Here is a 27595-nt window from a genome sequence, read left to right on the forward strand (position 1 = left end):
TTGGTCAAATGATTGATTGATTAACTTTTTGGACCAAATTTATTTGTTAATAGTAAAATATTAACAGAAATGTTATTAAATATTTGTTTTAATAACAGAATATTAATATTAAATCCAATCCGGTTTTCTGTTTTGGTAACAGAAAAGTAACTACCCTCTTCAATTTTCCCTCTTTATTTTCCCTCTTTATTATTGAGTAAATGGCCATTTATGTAATGACATTTATGCTGTGGGCATTTTGCATAAACAACCATTCTGAAAAGTTGCACCTCTTCAGATTTCAGCCCAACTTTGGCTATAAATACAACACTATTCTGCTCAGAATTTCACTACGATTTTCTGAGTTTTCTCTCATTCTTCTGCATACTTTTAGCATCAAACAAAGTAAAAAGTAAGTGTGATTTGCTACCGAACTTTGTGTTCGCTGAAACACTGGGGTTTGAAGTACCATTACACCAGTGTGTAATTCGTTCTATCTTGGGAGTAAATAATCCATAACCTTGGGTACTAGGAGGGGATTAAATTCCTTAAGGAAACACTGTGAATTCAGTGGGCTCGAATTGGTTTTATGTCATTTCTGTTTATGTTCATTTCTGTTTATATTCATTTATATTTCCAGAATTATTTTACAAATACAGTCTACTAACAGTATTCACGCTGTTGTATTCATGAATACAATAGTAAAAAAATGTCTATAATTAGGGTTGTCCAGTTGTACGCACATGTATTCACATGTATTCGCGCCATGTATTCATGAATACAGTAATGACAATCACCTTAAAAATAGGTATGTCCAGCTGTCTAGGAGAGAGAAAAACATAAATAGTGTATTTCATGCCTCAATTGTAGTATATACAATAAATACTTATTTTGCTATAAAATTTAAAATGTAGCTATATAAAATAATATTTTTTAAAATAATTTTGATTTATGATGAATTGGGTGTATACCTTTTGCTATAGGAGGTAAAATTTCCCAAGATTAATCAATGAAAATGACCCTCCAAATCACTCAATTTTGGATAAATTTATTAACCCATGTATTTATTGATTCAATTCATTTCGACCCACATAAAGTTGGATTGAGTAAAACTATAAATTATAATGGACAAAGTACACTAGTAGCCACTTTTAACATATGCTTTTAAAATATATTCGTAATTTATAATATATTTGAAGATTAACCAATTTATCCAAACTTCATGACTAAGTATTCTGAATTTTTGAGTTGCTAATTTGGAATTCAGCACTTAGCATTCTGAATTTCTGAGCTGCTAATTTAAAATTCAGGAGTAATTGTCCTAATTTTTGAATTGCTAATTTAAAATTCAGGATCTAAGATTCGAATGTGTGGACAAAATTTTCGAACTTTAAGATACAATGTCTTGAAGTTTGAACTTTGAGGTTTAAACTTCAGGACGTTGTGTCCTAAAGTTTGAGCGAATTGACTAATCTTTCAATACATTATAAACTATGGATATATTTTAAACAACATGCTTAAAAGTGGCTACTTGATGTCATTTCCACCTAAATATGTAAGGATAATCAAGGAAAAATGACATTGTATAGTCACTCTCAAAATAATAGCCGAATAAATACATATATATATATATATATATATATATATATATATATATATATATATATATAAGTTATACAAATTTATCATGTCAATTTTTTTAATTTTTTTTGTTTGATATGTTATTGAGAAATAATAAAGAAAAAGAGTTTTTTTCATAATTAAATAAATTATAAAAAGACAATACAAGATATAAATAGGGGTATTATCACTTTTAGCATGTGCTAGAAACTATTTATATCTTGCAGTCGAAAAAGAGTATAAAACTTGTATAATTTTTGTATATAACATACAAAACATATGTATATACAAAAAATATATAAATTTTATATATTTTTTCGGCTATTAAATTTTACCGCGACTATATAGTGTCATTTTTCTTTAAAAAAAATGATAGTATTGTTTAGTTCATATTAATTTAGTCCATTTTAACTTGCTCTAAATTAGTCCAATCTGTTTCACACTCCTATTTAATAATGTATGTAATCTAGAGTAAATTTGAGCAATTCGAGTGAATTTACTCTTCCCAATTATGATACAGTAGTATATCTCTGTTAGGTGTTTAACATGTCCAACAAAGCAAAAAGGGGAGGAGAAACCAAGAGAAGTGAGAGGCAACAGATAAGAAGAGAAACAACAAGTGAAAATTTTGGAATTCCAAACAAAGTCCAAGATTCTTAACAATCAGGTTTGTCAAATTTTGTTTTCGAGCTTATTTATTCCCACTTCATAAACTGTAAATTTCATAGAATTCTTGATTTTCCTTTTTTTTTTTTTCCCTTTGCTCAATTGCTTGTGAAATGTCAGCTCTAATTGTTTGTTGTTAATTTCTTACACATTAGATACATATTGGGTTTAATTTAGAATGGCAAAATTGAACTAAAATTTTTGATTTTGACCCCAAATTCTACCTTCCTAATTGCAAATTCACGTAAATCTTGGTTGGTTTCATTTAGAATAGTAAAGTTTAGGTCAAAATATTGATCTTGTGCTCGTGATTTATTCTCATCCGCCTAAGCTTTAGTGGGTAGGGTTAACCGGTACATGTGGTTTGGGAGGTAGCAGGTACGGTGGAATAGTCGAGGTGTCCATAAGCTGCGATGAACATCACATTGATTTTGAGCTCCAACGGAACCCCCCCTCCCCCGAGGTGGAGCCAGGATTTAAAGTTTATGGGTTCTAAAATTGCCTCGGAACTCATAGATCGTCTTAGTTACTGGGTTCGCAATTAAATATTTGTACATATTTAATGAATTTCTTAATATAGATACAATGTTTAAGCAAAGTGACTCAGTTCGGCCGAACCCGCACCTATAAAGCTAGCTCCCGCCCCCAAACCCCTCTTTCATAATTGCAAATTCACAGGAATCTTGGTTTTCTCTCTTGTCTAATTTGCTCAATTGCGTTTAAAAACATCTACTTTAATGGAACTTATATGTGTACCGCGATCTCTTTATACTGATATCTCTACTGAAGTATGTTATAAGCTAAAGATGGTATTTTTTGCTTTCTTTGAGAATTTTACTTTTAGACAATATTTAGGTTTCCCTTATGTCTACTTTGTTCAATTTTCTGTAAAAACGTCCCAAGGGCTTTGGTCTAGTGGTAAGAGCACTTGTGATGTGTGGGTTAGGCACCCACACGTCACAAGGTTCAAACCTTGCTGTAGACAAAATCCTAGTATTTAAGTGGAGAAGGGTAGAAAGGCGGGCCTGTTATCCAGGTTTTGAACCAAGCACCACTGAACCTTGGGGATTTATCAGTTATCAAAGAATTTCTTGTAAAAGCATCAGCTTTATTGGAAGTTTTATGCCTAATAAAATTTCTATATACTGATATTTATGCTGTATTATGTTGAGCTAAAGATGGTATTTTTCTGCCTCCTTAGAGAATTTGGCATCTACACGATATTTGGATGTCATTTAGAGCTAAAAATTTACGAGTTTGAGATATATTCTCCCTTCATGGTTGGATATTAACATAAGTCTTGGTTTCCCTTCTCTTGGCTTTTCTCAACTGCTTGTAAAAAGATCAGCTTTAATGGAACTTATACTCCCAATAAAATCTGTTATATATTAATATTTTCACTGAATTGCATTGAGCTAAAAAATGGTATTTTCTGCCTTTTTAAAAGATTTTGCATGTTACACATGTTGTGTTCATTTAGAATAGCAAACTTGAGCTGATTTTCTCAAATTAACTCCTACTGAGCATAGACGGATAAAGGAGGAGCATACCAGTTGGTTGATGGCTAGTGAAATAATAGTCTACTATTGTGAATCTCTGAAATACTCTATATTTCTCAGTACTAATCAATGGTAGTCCAGTAGGTTATTTTGATTCTCGAAGAGGTTTAAGGCAAGGAGACCCTCTGTCTCCCTACTTGTTTCTTCTAGTGATGGTGGTGTTGAGTCATATGATTAAAACTGCTGTGAGAAGTGGATGGATAAAAGGCTTTAAAATGGAGGGTCATTCAGGAAATAGTATAGAAATTTCTCAGAGTCTTTATGCAGATGATACCTTGTTGATGTGTGAGGCTGATAGAGATCAAGTGCTTATCTTCAGGGTGGTTCTCATGGCTTTTGAAGCAGTGATGGGGCTAAAAATAAATCTGGTTAAGAGTTCAATGTAAATAAATCTGGTTAAGAGTTTAATGTTTTCTTTGAATGCTGACTGTGATATTAATATGTGAGCTCATATCATGTGTTGCAAGGTTGAAAAGTTTCCTACTACCTATTTGGGATTGCCTTTAGGTGCAAAATTCAAGGACAAATCTGTGTTGAATGGTGTAATTGACAAGTGTGAAAAAAAGTTGGCTCCTTGGAAGCAGTAAAACTTATCACTTGGGGGCAGATTGACGTTAGTAAACAGTGTTCTTGATGGAATCCCAACCTTTCTAATGTCTTTGATCCTTATACCAGCTAGTGTGGAGAAGAAAATTGATAAAATCAGGAGGCAATTTTTGTGGGAAGGTGATGCAGAAAGGAGAAAATATCATTTAGTAAAGTGGAGCATTGTGACAAAACATAAGAAAGAAGGGGGTCTGGGAGTTAGAAATCTTAGAGCTCACAATCAGAGCTTGCTATGCAAATGGCTATGGAGGTTAAATGATGGGACAAAAAGCTCCCTGGAAAGCAGTGGTAGAGGTGATATATGGAAAAGAGAGCTTCTTTGTACCTAAAACAGTGAAGACTCCATATGGAGTAGCTGTTTGGAGACAGATTTGTAACCTATGGGAGAAATTTAACATGTATGTTGGCTTGAGGGTGGGCAATGGGAAAAAAATCAGACTTTGGGAAGATAATTGGGATGCTTCTGATCTGCTGAAAATTCAATTTCCCAACCTGTACAGGTTGGCCAATAATCCAGAAATCCTCTTAGCTGATATATTTACTGATACGTGTTGGGACTTCCAGTTCAGAAGGAATCTCTTCGAAAGAGAAATGCATGAGGTTGATATTTTTATTCAGAAGATGCAATCAGTGGTGTTATGGCCAGAAAAAGAAGACAGCCTACTCTGGAAAGCTAGCAAAAAAGGTTCTTTTACTGTTAGTTCACTCTACAAAATACTAAATGCTACCCAGCCGGTGCAAGCACAAAAGTGGCCTTGGAAGATGATCTGGAAGAACAGTCCCAACAAAAGTGGCCCGTTTTGGTTGGCTAGTAGCCCATGAAGCATGCCTGACTCAAGAAAATTTGATGAGAAGGGGTTGGATAATGTGCAGCAGGTGCTACTTGTGTGAGAAAGCTTGTGATTGTGGACCATATTTTTGTGCACTGTGAATTTACTTGGCAGGTGTGGTCCATGTTCGCGGCTAACACCCTTTGGGCAAGTCCTAAGAAATTCAGGAATATATTAGAGTGTTAGGAATCTGCTTGTCCAGAAGCATCCTTAAAGAAGATTTGGAGAGATATTCCTCTTAGCATAGCTTGGACGATATGGAAAGAAAGAAATAATATGTCAAATATAGTTGTTTGCATTATTTGTACTATTGGAAAGATGGAAATGTTGTAATGAATTTTCATGATATGCTGGACATGCTAGACTGGTCTATTGGAAACAGCCTCTCTGCCCTATCGGGTAGGGGTAAGGTCTGCGTACACATTACCCTCCCCAGACCCCACCTGGTGGGATTTTACTGGGTAGTTGTTGTTGTTGTTGTTGCTGGACATGCTAGACTGCTTAGGATTTTAATGTTTTTATGCCAGCAGTATCTCTGTATTTTTACAGTATCAGCTGATACTGTTTTTAATAAAATCTTCACCTTTTCCAAAAAAAAAAAAGAAAAAAGAAGCAGAATGAGTACGGAGGACTTATATAGCCCATCCAACTAGTTTGAGATTGAGGTTTAGTTGATTAATTTATTGAAGCTCTTCCATAACATTTTGTTATGGTTTCTAATGAGGTCAACATCATTTTCTGGATACACTTGTATTGCTCAATATATTCTGTATGTTTTAATTCTTTCGTTTTGGCAGGGTCTGGCATTTAAGAACTTGATTATGGATGATATGCGCGTCTCTCAGACAAACACCCTGCACTGTCTTTCATGTGAAAATGTATTTTAATTTTTTACATTCAGAGTTCATTGAAGACATGGGGTATTCTATGAGTAAGTTGGAAGCAGACACCGAACTCTTGGATGGTTCAAGTTCCAATCACGGGGCTACTGGCAGTGCTCGTCACAACACACCATCACATTTTTTGGACCATGAAATTGCTCAGCTTACTAAACTTAGATCAGGACCCCATGAAAATATCAGTAGAATCCTACCTGGGAAAAGGGAAGTTCCTGTGTCCACATTCAAGATGCTAGCCGCCCGAGAAGCCAATTATTCCGGTAGAGGAAGGTTCTCAAAGGCAGATAGTTGTCATGTTCTTAGTAAATATTTGCCAGTAAATGGTCCTTGGATTGTAGACCAGATGGCAACAAGGGCTTATGTGTCACAATTTTCGGTAGATGGTTCCCTTTTTGTTGCCGCCTTTCAGGTATTAGAAGTAGTTTATATTTTATTTTACTGACATTGAGAAGATTAGGCATGGCACATGTTAACATTTTTGTCTTTTAATAAAAGTTAGAGTTACTTGCTACCTGTTGTTGGTTGGAGGTAGCAGGTAACCCGTGGAATTAATCGAGTTACGCGCAAGAACCTTTATCTGAGTTTTGTTGCTTTCTGATGCTTCTCCTTCATTGTTGTCTAAAACAGGGAAGTCATATTAGAATATATGACGTGGAGAGAGGGTGGAAAGTTCAGAAGAACATTCTTGCAAAAAGCTTGAGATGGACAGTTACTGATACATCTCTTTCACCAGGTCAACGACATCTTGTAAGTTTCTATGCTACAGATGAATCATGTTTACAACAACTACACTTCATCCCAACTGGATGAATACTTTCTATGCTACAGATGAATCATGTTTACAACAACTACACTTCATCCCAACTGGATGAATAGTCACTGACCATGTCTTTTCATTTAAACTCATCTCAGGCCAATATTATACAAAATAATAATAATATTAACAACAACAACAATAAAAGTTATAAAAGTTAATAATAATAATAATAAAAGTTAGAGTTACTTGCTACCTGTTGTTGGTTGGAGGTAGCAGGTAACCCGTGGAATTAATCGAGTTACGCGCAAGCTGGTCCGGACACCATGGTTAAAATAAGTACTAGAAGTTCTTGATATTTACTGACATGTAAATCTTTAAAAAGCTAAATTTCAAGTTTGGAACTGTAAAATTTTGCTATGGATCTTAAATTTGAGACATGTCACTTCATTAAGGAAATTGGTGAACTAAATTGGGTAGACCAAAAGGCAAAGTAGGTGAAGTGAATTGGCACACAATGAGAACACCTTTTTTTTTTTTGGTAAGGCACGACAAGTTACTATTAATTAGGGAGGTGAAAACAAATTAATTAGGTAGGTGAAATGAAACTAGTTCTATACTATGTGGTTATTTGCAAGGGATTGTTTATTTATAGAAGTTATCCTACTCATTAAAACATCAACTGTTAGTATTACACATGTCATGTTACATATTAAGTTTTGTTGTTATAAAGTACCATTTGTGTTGCTTTTGCAGGTATATGCTACCATGTCACCTATCGTACATATTGTAAATGTAGGATCTGCTGGGACTGAATCTCTTGCCAACATCACAGTATGGCTATCAATCTTTGTTTGTTTGGGAATTCTTATAACTCAGTTGCATAACAGTTTCAAGGGACTGCAATATTTTGCGGTTATCACTTAGCAAATCATTTCTAATCCTTTTTAGGCTAGGGAACAGACTGAATATATCCGTCTAGCGGATAATTATAGCTCCAGCAAGGCAGCAGTGGTTGTGCATTTTTAAGTTAAATGTTTCCATTATTTAAAGAATGACTTGTTTAATTCTTGAGGCTCAAAGTTCTTGTATTAGTTTTGGAATGATAAACTCATCTTTTTGGGGATACACAATATCTCTTTACGAACTATATAATAGTCTTGTATAGTGACTACTTCAAACTGACTCACTATTTTTTTTGACGATGCTTAATACCGACTTACTTGAATGCAGGAAATTCATGATGGTTTGGATTTGGCCGCTGACGAGGATGATTCTTTTGGAATCTTCTCTGTTAAATTTTCGACTGATGGTCGAGAAGTTGTTGCTGGAAGTAGTGATGATGCAATCTATGTTTATGATCTTGAAGCAAACAAACTCTCTCTTCGAATATCTGCACACGAAGTATGATTATGCTTATGATATAGATGTTTGTCACAAATCTCTTCTTGTTGAAGCAGCTATTTGTTAAAACTATTGCTACTACTACCCTTAGAATGGCACATCCGGTTCTGTTTGACAATTATGAAGCTAATACATATTCTTCTTGGGCTTGTTTTAGTAGTCACCGTTCTCTTTTCCTTGGAAATACAGTATCTTTTCGTTATTCAAAAACATATTTACCAGTTTAGGATTCTCATATATTTGCTTCTTTGTGGTTACACGAGATTTCAATTGTCTACTTTATGTTGATTAACTGAAATAATTTTCTGTTGCAGTCTGATGTCAATTCTGTATGTTTTGCTGATGAAAGTGGCCATCTCATTTACTCTGGAAGTGATGACAATCTGTGTAAGGTGATTCTCATCCTGTCTAGAAGTGCTTAAGAATCAAGGTTTCCTTTGGAAAGATGCTTATAGAAGATACTTGTTGAATTAATGACAAAGCTAAGGGGTAGTATTGGACTATGAAACTATGGCAATAGTCACTATTCATACTTATTTTTATTACCCTCTCCCTCCCAATTTATGTGACACTCTTTCCTTTTTAGTTAGTTTAAAAAAGAATGATTCATTTCTATATTTAGTAACAATTTAACTTTAAAATGCCCGTTTTACCCTTAATGAGATGATTTATAGCCACACAAATATCTACGGCTCATTTTAAACTACAAGTTCAAAAGTCTTCCTTTGCCCGGTCAAACATCGTCACATAAATTGGGACGGAGGGAACTATGTTTATATACATTACAAAACATTTGCATATATTGTGTATACCCTGTTCGTAACAAAATTAGCAGACCTCTTCTTGATTCTCTTATGACCAGTTATTTGAGTCTGGATAAACTTATATATGCATGCTTGACATAATATTTATTCATGAGTCAAGAACTTTTTGTTTTGTTTTTAAGAGTAATGAGCTTGTTGCACTGTATAGGTCTGGGACAGGCGTTGCTTTAGGGCCAAAGAAAAGCCAGCAGGAGTCCAGATGGGACACCTAGAAGGCATTACGTTCCTTGACAGTCGGGGGGATGGTCGTTATTTCATTTCTAATGGTAAAGATCAAGCCATCAAGCTTTGGGATATCCGCAAAATGTCTACTAAATCTACTTGGTATGCTTATTCTCTGGCTATGACTCTCCCTGATGATTTTTCTTCCTGTTGATCCATTTTTATGATTTTTTGGTTTACTAATTAGATCAAGGAGGTAGAAAATAGTAGAATACATGATATTCTATGAGCTTTGTTATTAGTAGATGAATCACATTAAATTCACCAAAACCGATTTTGAGACACTTATGACAATCTTTTTCTTCCCTTGACTCTGAATATCTTTGTGACTCATTTTTTGCTTGCTAAATTAGACATTACTTAGAAGTGTTTTCAAAAGCTTATGGTCTCTACACGGCTTTCATTGGGAACAATTACCAGACTCGAAAACTCAACATGATTGTGAAATGATTCTTTATGAATATCAATGTTCCACTTGATTACTTATTGATAGAGACGGAGCTAGGATTTCAACTTTATGGGTTCTGGATTTTGAACGATCACTTCAAGTGCTAATAACTGGGTTCTTAATCTACTATTTTATGAATTTCTTAACACAAATACGTTGTTTGAACAAAAGTTACTGGATTCGGCCGAACTCGTACTCGGGCTTCTAGCTCCGCCCCTGCTTATTGATAGTCTCAATCAGACTCATGTATTATCTTGTTTCAGCAATATGATGTTCAGGCATTATGAATGGGATTATAGATGGATGGACTACCCTCCTCAAGCTAGAGACTTGAAGCACCCATTTGATCATTCGGTAGCCACTTATAAGGGTCACTCTGTCTTGCGTACTTTAATTCGCTGCTACTTCTCCCCCGAATATAGGTTAGTGCTAAAACATGCTGCGTTAACTCTTCGTTTATCTATGGCAGCTTTCTGTTCCTGTTTGTTCAACTTGCTCACATATTAGTCAATCTAGTGTAATATATATTTAAATGTTTCTTGGCTTATGTTTTACAGTACTGGTCAGAGATACATTTACACTGGGTCCCATGACACTTGCATTTACATCTATGATTTGGTAAGTATGAAGCTATATATCAGCTTATTATTTCATTAGCCTTGTGTAGTGTCCTTTGTAATTGTACCTTTCATATATAGAGCATAGATAGTTGAACGTCTTTCGAAATGGTTGTGTTTGTTGCTCTATTTGAACGGATTTAAATAAAAAAATTTCGATTGTTCGATCATGAAAACATGTAGTTGCTCTACGATAGGAGAACGTAGACATTATATGCCCTTGTGGTGCTATTTTTGTGAAGTTTAGCTATTCTAATGGTGATGTAGTTTTAAGCAAATTACTCGCATTTGCTCGAAGTTGGTGAAGTGGAGCTTAACATATGGTTTTGCAGGATCAATTACAAAGGTCATTCAGCTTATAATATAATTCGGGTTAGGGTGTTTATTTGGATCAGGGAGGTTTTTAAAAGTTTAAAAGTAATTTTCTTAATAGGATAGGACGATTTCCAGCCAAGCCTTAACCCTTTTTTGTCTAAATGATATTCTAGGATATTTCATGAAATTTGAGTTGTTTTGTGGTTAGAAAATATATGTTTGATGATTTTCCTGCAATCATACTATAAGGGTTTTGCGTGACTGTAGTTTCTAAAATACACTTCATTTTGATATGTTTAATGTAATGATGTCGTGGTTTCTAGGTAAGTGGGGAACAAGTCGCAAAATTGGAGCACCATGGATCAACCGTTAGAGATTGTAGCTGGCATCCTCATTATCCGATGCTTGTTAGCTCTTCTTGGGATGGGGATGTTGTCAAATGGGAATTCCCAGGTGATGGAGAAGAACCAGTTCCTCCAAAAAAGAAGCCGATCAGAAGAAGACGTTTCGTTTAGATGCTATCTGCAATCTGGTATATTTTCAAAATCTATAGACTTATGGTGTTACACCAGCATGTATATTGACTGTGCCAGCGCCAACATTTTGATTTCCATATATTGTACATAAATAAAGGCGAACATGTACATTGTATTCTTTAATTAATAATCGTTTGGAAACTCTATAATGCAACCTGTGACTCTGTATGCGAGGCTCGTATGCAGAGTAAGCCAAAGAAAGTGTAAGGTTGTGCAAGAAAACGGATGTGCTAAGACGCAACGGCTTCTTGCATATAGATAAATTGAAGCTCAATTGTTTACCTCAACAGGAAGAATGAATTTGTGTAGCTCAACTAGATGGTACCTTCTGTATACAAGCAAATTCAGGAGTTAAATTTGATGAGTTCGACCTTTTTAATATTCTTAGCATTGAATTCATTGTACCTTTATATATATGCAGCAAAAGTACTAGGTTCGGATGAGCCTGCCTGCTAGCTAGGAGCTGCATCAACCACTACTTCTATAGATTGCTCAATTCGATAACCGTTATCTTTTTTTTTTTTTTCCTAGTTCAATAGTATGGGTATTTATCCTGAGTTATTGAGGTCGATTTCTAGATAGCACATGGGTGATCTATGATTTCATCAGAATCTCTCACATTATAAAAATGATCTTGGTAATAAATACTAAGCGATCAACTAGAGATTGGTTGAGCAATCATAAATAATAAATGAGTGATTTCTAGATAATATATAGGCAATCTATGGTTTTACCAGGATCTCCTACTTTGTAAAAAAAGATCCCGGTAATAACTAATAAGCGATCGGTCCGAGTTCATTTAGTCGATCATAAATAATACATGAGCGATTTCTAGATAACACATAGGCGATATGTGATTTCACCAAGATCTCCCACTTTATAAAAAAATGATCTTGGTGATAACAAATAAGCAATCAGTCGGAGATCATTAAAACGATCATAAATAATACATGGGCGATTTCTAAGTAATACATAGATGATTTATAATTTACTAGGATCTCCCACCTTATAAAAAATTGATCCGATAATAACTAATAAGCGATCAATCGAAGATCATTTAAGCGTTCTTAAATAATACATGAGCGATTTTAGGCGACACATAAGCAATCTATGATTTCAACGACTACATAGTACACGCCTGTTGAGTCAATCTTGGCTTTTGGAAATTGTACCCCTCTAACGGCTACATAGTACACTGATTAGTGATGCAAATAATAGTCAACAATAAAGTAATTGAGCAAGTAATTTTAGAGAAGAAAATTGCAGATAAATAATTAATAATTAAAAAAAAAAAGGAGAACACTAAATAACTTTATGTTATTGTCATTGCAAAAGTAGTATGTATATTGATGTAGAAAAGTAAGAGTAGGTGGACTTCTTCAAACCGTGTAGAGAAAGACCATTAGTATTATTTTCATAGTTCAACAACTGGCTTAAAGAAATAAGATAGAGACTTGGCCCAGAATTAAATTAGTTCAATTAAATGAGGCAACCCCACCTAAAATACCAAGAAAAATTCATAGTTTGCTTTGGTTGACTTATGCTTTTTTTCCGGTTACAATAGACCTGTTAAATGGATCGACCCGGCCCTGACCAGACCCCGAACCCGTTGATTCTTGACCCGTGGGTCCTTAACTGGGCCGGTTCGGTTCACTTTCTTATAGGGGCCGGACCAGATTTGACCAATTAATTAAAATATGTTGACCCGGCCCGGATCCGTAACTCGTAACCCATTAACCCGAGCCCTAATGGGCCGAATCCAATTTAATAAAACAAGTTAAAAACTAATAAATGATAAAAATTTCAAACTTTTTACATATATGCGAACTTGAAATTACTACATGTCCTTAAGACAATTAGAATAAAAATGAAAAAAAACCATACTTTATTAACATTAAGACTTGAGAAACATATGGAATTTGACTATTTCTATAACTAATAATCTAAAACATATGGAATTGACTATTTCGACAAGAAGCCTCATAGTGTTTAGCTATGTTGAGCGGACTCTCCAAAATGTAGCCGCACCCGTGTCGGATCCTTCACAAATGCACTACTTTTGGAGGATCCGACACGTATCCGGCCACATTTTCGGAGAGTCCGAGCAACATAGGTGTTTAGTACTATATTCTTTCTTCAATGTTTGGATTCAATTTTTTACCACTTGTCTGAATATATATATGTGTGAGCTGGTCCAGGCCGGTTGACCCGTGGGTCAGTAACTGGTTCAGGTCCGGTCCGGTTTCAGTGGGTTAAATTAATGGGTTGGTCCGATTAGGGTTTCGTGGGTCATGGACCGGTTAAAGGGTTAATTTTAATGGGTTATGTGGACCGATTCGTGGGTCGACCCGGCCCATTTGACTGGTCTAAGTTACAACAAAAAAAAGAATGGAAATTTCTTGTTTTAAGATATTAAACTTCAAAGCAGAAAAATGATCCATTGATGGAGGACAAGAAAGCTTACTCCATAGCCATTTCATTGGTGATTCTGTTGATCATAGGCGTCGTTATTGCTGGGATAACGCTTAAACTTACAGAGACTTTTTTCCTCATATGTGGAGCTGATGTTGCAGCCATTGTTGCTGTCTTTGCTTTTGTTATAATCCGAAGGAAGTTCAACAGCAGGAGGCAATTACTAGAAAAGCAACTCGATTCAGATGGACGCGAGTTGAGGATAGAGTATAGTTTTCTTAGGAAAGTTGCAGGGGTTCCAACAAGATTCAGATTGAAAGAACTGGAAGAAGCAACCGATAACTTTGGTTGGTTAGTAGGTCGTGGATCATCGGCTTGTGTTTTCAAGGGCATACTCAGTGATGGTGCAGCAGTAGCAGTTAAAAGGATTGAAGGAGAGGAGGAGCGAGGCGATAAGGAATTTAAATCAGAAGTTGCAGCCATTGCTAGTGTCCAACATGTTAACCTGGTACGTCTATTAGGGTACTGTAGTGTTCCCCCCTCGGGGCCTCGTTTCTTGGTTTATGAATATGTTGTTAATGGATCACTTGATAATTGGCTTTTCCCTCGAAGGAAAATCCGAGATCGTCCTAGTGGCTGTTTGTCATGGGATTTAAGATGCAGAGTTGCCTTAGATGTCGCTAAGGCACTTTCCTATATGCATCATGATTGTAGGTCATGTATTTTACATCTTGATGTCAAGCCTGAGAATGTTCTTCTTGATGAGAATCACCGTGCCATTCTCTCGGATTTCGGGCTATCAAAGTTAATGGGGAAAGACGAGAGTAGAGTTGTCACAACCATTAGGGGAACTCGAGGCTACTTAGCCCCGGAGTGGCTTTTGGAGAACGGGATTTCTGAAAAAAGTGATGTTTATAGTTATGGAATGGTACTTTTGGAATTGATTGGTGGGAGAAGAAATATTCGAGCTGTTGATCAACATCCGGACAAGTCAAAGGCGAAGAAATTCATCTACTTTCCCAAGATTGTGAGTGAGAAATTGGCACAAGAGAAAATCATGGATGTTGTGGATGAGAGGCTCGTTGATGAGGTCGTTGCAGGAGGAGAAGTCGCGGAAATACAAGTGAAAAGATTGGCGTGTGTGGCGTTGTGGTGCATCCAAGAAAGGCCTCGGCTTAGGCCAACCATGGCACGAGTCGTAGAAATGTTGGAAGGGCGTTTGCCCATAGACGCGCCTGCACAGACGACAATGCCAATCGCTGACCTATTAGCAAACGACGAAGATCTTGATCATCATCCCCGGCAGCCTGCTGCTAACCTTTCTTCTGATTCCACTTACTCTTTTACAATGTCTGTTCTCTCAGGAAGGTAGTACACAGGCTACATCTTGGATTGTATCTGCTTCCTTCATTCTGCTTTTGTTTACACCAAATTATAAAAATACACAGGGATGTTGTTGTTGTTGATTGCTTTTTTGGGATCCATCCATGAGGATAAAGTATATGCATTTTGCGATAAAAAAGGGCAGCCTGGTGCACTAAGCTCCTGCTATGCGCGGTGTCCGGTGAAGGGACGAACCACAAGGGTCTATTGTATATAGCCTTACCTTGCATTTCTGCAAGAGGCTGTCTCCACGGCTCGAATTCGTGATCTCCTTATCACATAACAACAACTTTACCAGTTACGCCAAGACTTCCCTTCACACATTTTGCGATAACAGTGTTAAATTAAGTGGACTTCAAAATATTCATTTGATCCAAGTACTAATGCATGGCATCTACATTCAAATTGAAATCAAGTTTATGGCACCTGATCTCCTTAGTCTGAAATTGTGTTTTGCACTTTTCAGCAATGTGTACAATTTCAGCCAAGGTATATGCATGAGTTTTTAAACCATTGAACTCATATACAAGTACTAATAACATCAGATGAATGATCAAATTAACAAGATGTTTAAATCTCCCCTTACACGTGATTCTCTTAATGACTACACTGTGGATATTATTGTTGTTGTTGTGATGTTCTAACACTTTTCCTCGAAGAAAAAGATAAGATTGATGTAAGATCGTGCGTTAGCACTCTTGCAACAAACTGATGCACTAAGACACCGCGACTTTCATGCAGCTGCTACGCCATTGCTTCCTCCATACATATAAATTGAAACTCAACCGATAACCTCAACAAAAATAATGAATTTTCATAGCTTGACTAGATGGTATCTTCTGCAGATGGCTCAATTTGATTTGTCCAAAAATTGGTGGACGGAGTTATCCAGTACTGAAACACAACTCAAATGAGTGTAGCCAGCAATTGAACCACAAATTTATAATAGAATTTTACTAGCAATTAAACTATGCATGAATGTTAAGCTTGAAAAGTGAAGTGTCGAGTAGGAAAAACATAGATTTACTGAATACAAATTTTGCAATAAATAAGCCCAAAACACAGAATCGTCGACAGCAGGGTTCGAACCTGCGCGGGCGAAGCCCAACAGATTTCAAGTCTGTCTCCTTAACCACTCGGACATATCGACCTTGTTCTTATTAGATGGCTACGTAGTTTATATTATATATTTTTAATGAAAGTCTTCTGAAAATTTTGCACCTATTAAAAGAAGTTTATTTGTTCTTTAATGTAGTCTCAGTTCATAGTTGTCGACTTCGTTCCTTATAGAATAATCAATGCTATTGATTTGACTCCATACCAACACCTTTTTTTCATTTTAGAATGCTAAGTGATTTCGTAACTTGAAGTCATTTAGACTCCTATACACTCCAAAAAAGATAAAAAAAAATAAAAAAATCAGAGATGCGAAAACCAAATATGACATATTTAATAGGATAAAAATGTGACTATATCACTACATATATCTTAAATACATTTATCTTATTCATAGTCCAGAGTCCAGACACTCCATCTTTTGTAACCATCTTATTCAAAAACTCTTTATAAATTATCCCTAATAAAAATAATTGATCTTGATTTTTCTTCAAGCTGCTAATTGCAATTTGCATTTCTATAATCAAGTTATTCCAATCAATTTCACATAAAACGCCAGGATAATGATTCATTTTTTTAAACAAAGATCACATATAATAGGAACTTTTGGCAGTTCAAGAAAAGATTGAGTAGTAGTCGATACTGAAAATTGCCAAGGAACATGTTATTATTACTTGTTTTCTTTGTCTTGATTCCCTATTCATGTATATATAAGCAACGGCGGTGGCAGAATTTTTTCACTAAAAAGAGTCAAAATATAAGAAATTAAACACACAAAATGTCCAAGAGATTCAACTATAGTATATATACATACATTAAAAGGAAATTTACTGAGCAGCCAGTGGCAAAGCCTGAAAATTCAATAAGGATGTTCACCCTTTGTTAGTGGCAGGGGCGGCTCAAGAAGATCGGTGGCCTAAAGCCAATTTTTAATCTGGGGCCTTTCAAAAGAAAATAATAATAATTCATCTATATTTTTAATTAAAGTCTATTTTTCTAGCTTTTTAAAATGTCAAGTTGTTAATAGTTTCTTTTTATAAATAATAATTTAACTTCTTCTAAGATATTGTTGATCATAGATAATAGAACCATATTCAAGAAGTTGATAACTTGATATCGAAATAATTTTTGATGTTCTAATATACTTGTTGAAACGCTTGAAACCTGAGGGGAAAAAAGAATGCGAATATAGTTTTATTCAACGGTACTCTTCAACTCTTGTATTTTTATAGAAAAAATAAAACTCTTTTCTTTCTACAGAGAACCGTATAACTTTTAATTGGAAAAAGAGAATCACTACCCTAAACCCTTGTCGCGAAAATAACATTTTTTATTATTTAAATTTTACGATTAACATAATTAGTGAAGTACCTATATTATTATTGTCCTTTTACATTTCTCACTAAAACGTGTAATAAGCTTTTAGAATCCGTTTTTTGGTATCTTCAATAGTCCAAATCTTACTTTTTATCTTTACCTTTTATAAAATATTTTACTTTTTTATTTTAAAATACCCAATATATTTAGACCATACCTCTAAAGATTGGTGTGAGATGTATATGATCTAACTTACCTTAATTAGATATATTGGGTTCGAGTCTTATGGTTAAACAAATCCTGTTAAAATGTGTTCTCTTTTTTACTAGGCCTTACGCGGTACGAATCTAGATTAGTCGGGATCTCAATACAAGTACGTGTAGAAAACAAAAAGAAAAATTTGGGGCCTCCAAATTTGGGGGCCTAAAGCCTTTGCTTTAGTGGCTTGACCCTTGGGCCGCCCCTGGTTAGTGGGATGTGCAGACGTGTTCAAAGTCTATTATTTCATCAATAATAAATAATATTTTACTTTTCAGCGAAGAGTGTCTAGTTGACCATCCTTGACCACACATAGCTTCGTCCCTACTAGCAACACAGTGTAATTTTTCGCAAAAGGGTATCAATTGACACCCCTTGGTTAAAGGTGGCTCTGCCATTGAATATAAAAGGAAAAAGAATGCTCAGGTTCGAGCCTTGGAAATGAAGAACTACTTAGTAGAGAGTGTTTTACCGTTGAGTCTGTATACCCTGTACGAATCTGGATTAATCGAGCCAGTGAATTTTGAATACTGAACATCTAAACCAAAAGAAAAAGGGAAAAGAATGACTATACCTGATCCAATTGTTTTGGAAGAGGTAATGAACCAATTGATATTGTTGCCTTTGACTTGAACTTATTATATAAAGTTGGACAAGTTTAGGGATGTATATTTATGCAACTGCTGCCAGACACTAATCTATCGGAGTCAGTGAGTTCAGAATGAAAGTCTTTTATTATTTATATATATTTTGGATTTTTTTTTTACATATGTATGCCTAGTTCGAACTGGTTATAATGTCTTGGCTGTTTGTTCATTATGGGAGCTATAATGATATTGACATTCCTTGTTCTAACTATTATCGTTGCTCGACTGTTTGTTCCTTGTAATCCAACAGCTAATGATAGAGGCTAATCTAGAATTTTAATTTTATGGGTTCAATATTTAAAGTTTTTAGTATTGAACCCATTTTATTTTAAAATTATGAGTTCATATCTACTATTTATCGTAAATTTAGTGAATTATTAGGGAGAAATTCAAAAATAACCAGATTTACAAGTGGTCGTTCAAAAATAGCCTAGTTTCAAAAGTAATCGAAATCTAGCCACTTTTATGTAAAGATAAATTTGAGCGAAAACAGTGTTCAAAATCCGGAAAATACGCCAGTATATTATGCTGGAGTTCCAGCATAAGTATGCTGGAACTCCAGCATAATATGATGGAGTTCCAGCATAAGTACACTAGAACTCCAGCATAATATACTGGAGTTCCAGCAAAGTATATCGGTCCAGTATAATATGCTGGAAGTTCATACACAGGTGCACCGAACTCCAGTATATTATGCTGGACCGGTCTCTGTTGCAACAAAATAGTGGCTATTTTTCATTGACTTGGTAAACGCCGGCTATTTTTGAACGACCAGTCCGAAAATTGGCTAGACCGTGCTATTTTTACGAATTTTACATATAAATTTATGCTCCGCATCGAAAGTACTGTATTCAGTTGAACCCAATAGTTGTACGCTGCATCCGCCCCTGGCTAATGATATGTGTTGGACTAGCAGTTGCCTTCATTATAGGAACTATGATGCAATGGATGGATGTTGCATGGCATTTTTACAATATATTTCAACCCCAACTGCTTCGATATTGAGGAATAGTTGATTGATTGATTCGATACCAAAATATCTGCAGGCAAAAATAGGATATTAGAAGGAGTTTGTAATTGCATTGCTTAGACTTCGTGGTAAAGATGCTGAGGAGGCAGCTGAAATCCAGGTCCACGGTTTATAACTCATAACATTGTCACGTCTTAAACATTTATTATATTGAAGATTCATACAGCCGACCCCAACTTCTGGATTATTTCGATTATATTGAAGATTCATAAAGTCCGATCGTTTGATTTGTTTCAACGAAGATACTTAAGTTCACTCATAGTAAAGTTCTTATTTTCATATACTCTCTTTCAACATTTTCCATCTCAGTTCTGTGGATATTTAGATACTTTGTTCCTAAGGCTTGATGTACTGAGGGCTATCGGAAACAACCTTTCTATCCTTACAAGACAAGGGTAAGGTCTGCGTGCACACTACCCTCGTCAGACCCAACTTGTGGGATTACACTGAGTATGTTGTTGTTGTTATTTCCTAAGGCTTGACGGATAAATATTGATATTTACCTAAATTTGTTTTATTTTCCAGGTTATCATAACTGCTTTTAGAGCAACTTTAATAGACAAAGCTGGAAGAAAACCTCTATTATTGGTATATCTCGAAATAGGAAGCCAATTGCTTGAAAATATTTGCCATTACAATTGCTAATAAAATGGTACCAATCTAATGTCTTTGTTGTAGGTCATACTCAATGGCGGAGCCAGAATTTTTGTTAAGGGGTGTCAAAATATATAAAAGTAAACATACCAGAAAATTAAGAGGAGTCAATACATAGTAAATATACTTTTTTTACCTACCTACACAGTGTATTTTTTCCGCGAAGGAGTGTCATTTGATACCCCTTGCTATAATGTGGCTCTGCCACTGGTCATACTGGTACAGTCACCAATATATGAGCAGAACGCAGAGGAAATAAAAATCGCACATACCTCCATCCATTGTTGCGGTTTTGCCGACGGTGTTTGTTTCTACTCCGGTGAATCTTCTAAGCACTCAAAAATCCTCACTATAATGGTGTAGTTAATGGAGAAGGAAATTGGTACTTAGGGGCCCAACCAGATATGTCATATATATATATTGTTCTTCCATCAAGAACAAATTTGAAACAGTTACATAAATAGGGAGAAGTTTCTTCACAACTTGGGCAGTTACATAAATTAAAGAAGGGAATTGAAGAAGGGACCACCTTCTCAAACGTTCAATGTAAAAGAACGTTTCCTACATTCTCCCACTTGGTCCATATACAAGATGCCCAAAATATATTTTAGAGAGAATCATAATACATGAATCATGGCGATAGTTTCTCTATGAGTGAGTAGTATCTTCCATGTATCACGATGCATTATGCCTCTAAACTTTAGCGCATATTTCTTAATGAATAAAACCCAATGTTTATTGTAGGTGAATGTGTACACAATAACAATATGAGAAATTTTATACAATAATAGAGTTTCATAAATATCGTTGTTACAACAAAATTTACATAGTGGTAACCAAGTCCCATCGTAACTACATGATCCTTAAATTTTTGTGGTGGCATGCCTTTAGTTAAAGGATCAGCTAACATCAATTCAGTGCTAATGTGCTCAATGACCACTTTTTTATCTTTAACACGTTCTCTTATGGCTAGATACTTAATGTCGATATGCTTGCTTCGACTCCCACTTTTGTTATTCTTAGCGATAAAGACAGCAGGTGAATTGTTACAATATATCCTGAATGGCCTAGAGGTCGAATCGATAATTCTGAGCCTAGAAATGAAACTCTTCAACCATACACCATGTGAGGTAGCCTCAAAACAAGAAACAAACTCAGCCTCCATAGTGGAAGTAGCGGTCAGAGTCTGTTTGGCACTCCTCCAAGATATAGCTCCACCGGCTAACATGAAAATGTATCCTGATGTTTATTTGCGTGAATCAACACAACCAGCAAAGTCTGAATCAGAGTAGCCAATTACCTCCAAATTATCTGCTTGTTTGTACATAAGCATGTAGTCTTTTGTCCCTTGAATGTATCTTAAGACTTTCTTTGCAGCTCTCCGGTGGTCAAGACCTGGGTTACTCTGATATCTTCCCAACATTCCAACAGCAAATGCTATATCAGGTCTAGTGCAAACCTGAGCATAAATTAAACTTCCAACATCAGAAGCATATGGAATGTTTTTCATTTGTTCCCTCTCAAGGTCGTTCTTCGGGCACTGGTTCAAATTAAACATGTCACCCTTCATTATGGGGGCTACACTTGGTGAATAATCCTTCATCTGAAACCTCTCTAAAACTTTGTTGATATAGGTTTCTTGAGATAAACCTAAAATACCTCGATGTCTATCTCGATGAATCTTAATGCAAATGACATAAGACGCATCACCCATATCTTTCATAGCATAATTTTGAGAGAGAAATTGTTTCGCCGCATATAGTATTCCCTTATCATTGGCTGCAAGAAGAATATCATCCACATATAGAATTAGAAAATAAATTTTACTCCCACTGATCTTCTGGTATATACATTGATCCATAATGTTCTCAACAAAGCCAAATGAAGAGATAACATCATAAAATTTTAAATACCATTGACGGGATGCTCGCTTCAATCCATATATGGATTTTCTTTAGCTTGCATACCAAGTGCTCACCATTACTAGAAGAGAATCCTTCAGGTTGTTTCATATAAACCTCTTCTTCTAAATCACCATTGAGAAATGCGATTTTTACATCCATTTGTTGCAATTCTAAGTCAAAATGGGCTACTAATGCCAACATGATGTGCAAGGAATCCTTCTTAGATACAGGAGAAAAAGTCTCTGTAAAATCGATTCCTTCCTTTTTAGTGAATCCTTCAGCAACGAGTCTTGCTTCATATCTTTCTATGTTTCCTAATGAGTCTTTTTTAGTTTTGAAGACCCATTTGCATCCAATGGCTTTTACATCATCAGGCAACTCGACAAGATCCCATACCTCGTTACTCTTCATGGAGTTCATCTCTTCTTTCATGGCATTGTACCACAATTTTGATTCTTCACAACTTATAGCTTGTGAAAAAGACTCAGGATCATTTTCGGCTCCAATGTCAGAATCTTGTAGATACACTACATAGTCATTAGAAATTGCTAATTTTCTTTCTCTACTAGATCGTCTTAATGTTGTATCAACATTTTCCCGAGGATTATGCTGCTCAACTGGTTGTTCAATAGTTTCATGAATTTCTTGAACAACTTGATCTACTAGAATATTCTCATCATCTTGTGGAACCTCAATGACTGGTTGCTCAACACCCATTTGTACTCGAGGAGTGTTGTGCACAATAACCAGTCTTTCACTTGAAGTGGAAGGTTGATTGTCTACAAATACTATATTCTGAAATTGATACTCCCACTAATCAAGTCATTCTCAAGAAATTTTGCATTTTTTGATTCCACAATTCTAGTGTTGTGAGATGGACAATAAAATCTGTATCCTTTAGACCTTTCGGCATATCCAATCTAATACCCACTAATGGTCCTTGGATCCAGTTTCTTTTCTTGTGGGTTGTATACTCTAACTTCAGACAGACATCCCCATACGCGTATATGTCGCAAACCTGATTTTCAACCTTTAGATAACTCAAAATGTGTCTTTTGGATAGCTTTGGTTGGAACTTGATTTAATATATACACTTCCGTTTTAAGAGCTTCAATCCACAAGGACTTAGGTTTCCTAGAGCTACTCAGCATACTTCGCACCATGTCCATTAAAGTTCGATTTCTTCTTTCCGCTACACCATTTTGGTCTGGAGAACCAGGTATAGTATATTGAGGAATAATCCTATTTTCTTGAAAAAACTTAGCAAATGGACCTTGTGCTTGTCCATCCTCAGTGTATCTACCATAATACTCATCACCTCTATCATATCTCACAATCTTAATTTGCTTTTCACATTGTTTCTCTACTTCAGCCTTGAAAACTTTAAAGGCTTCTAATATGTCGCTCTTATTATGAAGCATGTAGAGATACATGTATCATGAGTAATCATCTATAAAGGTGATAAAGTATTTCTAACCATATGCCTCCATATCTGGACAACATATATCTGTATGTATGATTTCTAATATGGTTGAACTCCTCTTGGCACCTTTCTTTGACTTGTTGGTCTTCTTGCCTTTAATGCAGTCCACACAAGTATCAAAATCAGTAAAATCTAGAGCACTAAGTACTCCATCATTCACTAACCTCTTAATTCTATCTTTGGAGATGTGTCCTAATCTCCGGTGCCACAAAGTAGAGGAATCTTCATTCATAACACATCGTTTAGTACCAACTTGTACATGCATAACATTATGAGTGACATCATTTTGTAAATTAAGAGAGAAAAGACCATCAGACAATGTACTATTACCGATAATTTTAGATTTATAAAGTAGACTGATATAACTTTCTGAAAAGTTGAAGGAATAACCAAAGGGTACAAGTCTTCAAACTGAAATTAAATTCCTAGAAAAATTAGGAACATAAAAGGTTTTTTCTAATTTCAAAATGAAACCACTACTAAGAACTAAAACACATGTCCCAATAACCTCCGCATGCGACTGCATCTTGTTTCCAGAATAGACGCTTCGCTCAGCTCCCACTGACTTCCGCAGGTTTCTTAATCCCTGCAAGGAATTCATAATATGGATTGTAGAACCAGAATCAATCCACCATCTATTATAATCAACATCAGCCATATTAGCTTTATAAGTTACTAGAGAGATTGAATTACCTTTTTTCTCAAGCCATTTTTGAAACTTGACGCAATCCTTCTTCATGTGGCCCTTCTTTCTACAGAAAAAACACAAGGATACTTTCTTGATATCACTTTCAAGGGTATCTTTCCTTTTCCCTTCTTCTTGGCTTGATGAGTCCTCTTTCCTTGAGTAGCCATGAATGCACTTTCTCCTGTTTCCATCAGCAATTGGCCCTCCTCTTGAACACACACGGTCAGAAGTTCATTACTAGACCATTTATCCTTATGCGTGTTATAAGAGATCTTAAAGGGAGCATATTGCTATGGAAGAGAGTTCAATATATAATGCACAAGGAAAGTTTCAGAGATTTCAACCTCAAGAGTTTTTAATTGAGCCGCTAAGTCTCGCGTTTTCATGATGTGCTCACGCACACCTCTCACACTAGTGAGCTTCATAGATGAGAATTTCATAATTAGGGTGCTGGCAAGTGCCTTATCTGAAGTCTCAAATTGTTCATAAATAGCCTTCAGTAATGCCCTGACATTGGTATACTGTTCGACAGAACCACGAATACCAGCAACAATTTTGGTCTTGATGAACATGATGCTTGAGCGGTTATACCGCTCCCATTGTTCATGAAGAGCAATTTCAGCTGGAGTGTTGGTTTCAATAATATGTGGTTCGTCCTTCCTAATAGCATAATCAATGTCAATGCACCCTAAGTGAAGAAGAATTCTCTCCTTCCAAATTTTATAATTCTCACCATTAAGTTCGGGAATATCACAGATATCAGAAATAGTCGCAGGTTGTATAACTGCAAAAAATATACATATTTAACATAAATTTGAGGCAAATAAACATATATCATGATTCACCAATTGAAACCATGTAAAATTGAATTTAGTGGCATAAAAATTGACTATAGGCTAAATTTTTAATTCAATTAGATTCATTTCTTATAAAACAATTATCAATTTTATTACGATAGCGATATTCTATCCATTGATAAAACTATCAAATTCTAATCCATAATCCCTGTAGGTAATTATGAAAAAGTATTTAATATTTATCCTAATTACTTACGCAAAATATAATAAAGGTTCTTAAGTTATTATATTATGCATAATTAATCACAAGTTTATTGTCTAAATTTTATTATGTGATCTTTATCCTTATATTTTATTTGACTAAAAATGTTGTGGCTAATCTCTAATCAAATAAGTTTTAGATCACTTAGACATTGATCCTTAATATCCTTATGTGATTCAAACATAATAAATAATTTTACTATCCTTTATGTTTATCTTAGCCCCGGACCTTGATATTGGTTACTGTTGTTGCATGTCATTTATCTTTTGGTTTTTATGCTTTTGTTACTATTTCTACGGTTTCTGCTGAAGTTACTAATGAATTATCTTTTCTTATTTTTATTTCCTTCTTCCTGATCCGAGGGTCTATCGGAAACAACATCTCTGCCCTATCGGGGTAGGGGTAAGGTCTGCGTGCACATTACCCTCCCCAGACTCCACTTTTGTGGGATTTTACTGGGTAGTTATTGTTGTTGTTGTTAATCAAGGTTGTTGTGGCTAAGTCTAAATTAAATAAAATTACGTGGACCACATGATATTAAATCTAAATTTTATTCAAAATTTATTGCAGAATCCATACGCAATAATTAAGTTTCATGTGCTAAAGTACTTTCTTGTGTTTGTATGTGAAAAACAATAAGGGATATACATACAACTAACACGTTAAGCACTTTAAAATTAGTTAATATAAATAAAACTCCCTAAGTAGTTTTCTTAAACTTCTCTAATAGCACATAAAGTGACGGCATCAAATGCTGCAACTATAGCCCAAAATATATTATTTTTTAAAAGAAAATTTTAAAATATTAAATAAAGTGTGGCCCACATGAACTCATGTCGTTTTCAGCCCTTACAGAATCAGAAAACTAGTCCCTTCTTATAATAATGCACATGACGATAATAACAATGTTATCTTCTACCTTCAATCGGGTCATTTTGATCCGGTTTGACCCGTTTTCAGACAAAACTCAATCTCATGATTCCAAACACCAAAAATAACGTTTCAAATTTCAGAATGCTAGAAAAATATTTTCCAATTAGTTCATATCCAAAGATTTCAGAAATACAGATCAGAAATTCCAATATCGTTTTTGAACAATTCTTTAAAATTCGAAACAACAAGGCAGAGGCATTCTACTAGCTCTGATACCAAATTTAAGAGCAGAACGCAGCAAAAATAAAAACCGCACATACCTCCGGCCATTGTTGCGGTTTTGCCGACGGTGTTTGTTTTCTACTCCGGTGAATCTTCTAAGCACTCAAAAATTCTCATTATAATGGTGTAGTTAATGGAGAAGGAAATTTGTGCTTAGGGATCCAACCAGATATGTCATATATATATATATTGTTCTTCCATCAAGAATAATTTTGAAACAGTCACATAAATGAGCAGAAGTTTCTTCACAACTTGGGTAGTTACATAAATTAAAGAAGGGAATTGAAGAAGGGATTTTTAACTAGTCCAAATTAAATGGACCACCTTCTGAAACCTTCAATGTAAAAGAACGTTTCCTACAACCAATTCTTTTCTTATATCCCAATTATTAAATTACATTGTTATTGAAGATATAATTAAATAAATAAAAGCGTGCCCTCTGCAACAATCTAAGCTTTTAGATGAGATGATCACAAGTTCAACATACACCTCGCAACCAAGTTGAGAAAAGAAGAGTAAATAAGAGTTTCTTTGCTTTTACTCAGTCTTATACTTGTATCTCGTTCGGAGGTTTATATCGGTTGCTTTTAAATAGGAATGGGAGCAATTTCCTGGGTTGTGATATCTGAAGTACAATATAATCTACACTATTCACTGTTATTTATTACTCTGTCTGGTTTCATTATATGTGGTAGTATTTCATTGGGCACGAAATTTAAGAAAGAAAGTCTTTAGGAATTTGTGGTCTGAAACAGCTAGAAAAATTTTCATGACTATAAAAATATATTGTTAAGGGTAAAATAAAAAGTTTAAGTTAAATGTCTCTAAAATATAGGAAGGTGTCATTCTTTATATACCAGACTCAACAGAAAGATCTTGCTATCAAGCTGGTCACTCAATCCTTGAGTGGTTCATTAACATCAACCACTACTAACAACATTGCATTACACGATCTAGAAATTGATCCAGAATTGGGTCCATCACTTTAATTTTAAATGGATAATAGAATAGTTGTGCTTGCCAAAAGTTATATATGTATTTTTTCAACCCTTTATTTAAGTAATTTTTAAAGTCGGACCTACTCTTTCTAATGCTTTTTTTATTTTAAAGATCAAAGAATTCTCACTATCTTTGTTATAAAATTTGTGATATTACAATGTGAATTTTATAAAAAAAATTAGGCCACTGTGAGTTGTCTCCTCGGAGACAA

General features: G+C 35.1%; 2 protein-coding genes and 1 non-coding gene across 3 annotated transcripts; 2 read left to right on the forward strand and 1 right to left on the reverse strand.

Annotated features, from left to right (window-relative positions):
* LOC109215234 (LEC14B protein) lies at nucleotides 2061-11660 on the forward strand. The gene is made up of 10 exons (XM_019379266.1): nucleotides 2061-2266; nucleotides 6058-6568; nucleotides 6787-6906; nucleotides 7670-7747; nucleotides 8147-8317; nucleotides 8632-8709; nucleotides 9290-9465; nucleotides 10075-10233; nucleotides 10369-10429; nucleotides 11067-11660. Exons 2-10 carry the CDS (start codon nucleotides 6086-6088, stop codon nucleotides 11256-11258), a joined length of 1518 nt encoding a protein of 505 aa, XP_019234811.1. The 5' UTR covers nucleotides 2061-2266; nucleotides 6058-6085; the 3' UTR covers nucleotides 11259-11660.
* On the forward strand, nucleotides 13692-15162 carry LOC109215241 (probable receptor-like protein kinase At5g20050). Its single transcript, XM_019379272.1, has one exon. It carries the CDS (start codon nucleotides 13723-13725, stop codon nucleotides 15061-15063), a length of 1341 nt encoding a protein of 446 aa, XP_019234817.1. The 5' UTR covers nucleotides 13692-13722; the 3' UTR covers nucleotides 15064-15162.
* On the reverse strand, nucleotides 16143-16224 carry TRNAS-UGA. Its single transcript has one exon. It is a non-coding gene; the product is annotated as a tRNA-Ser (tRNA).

Source organism: Nicotiana attenuata, chromosome 2 (genome assembly GCF_001879085.1).
Source record: "Nicotiana attenuata strain UT chromosome 2, NIATTr2, whole genome shotgun sequence".
NCBI classification, from domain to species: domain Eukaryota; kingdom Viridiplantae; phylum Streptophyta; class Magnoliopsida; order Solanales; family Solanaceae; genus Nicotiana; species Nicotiana attenuata.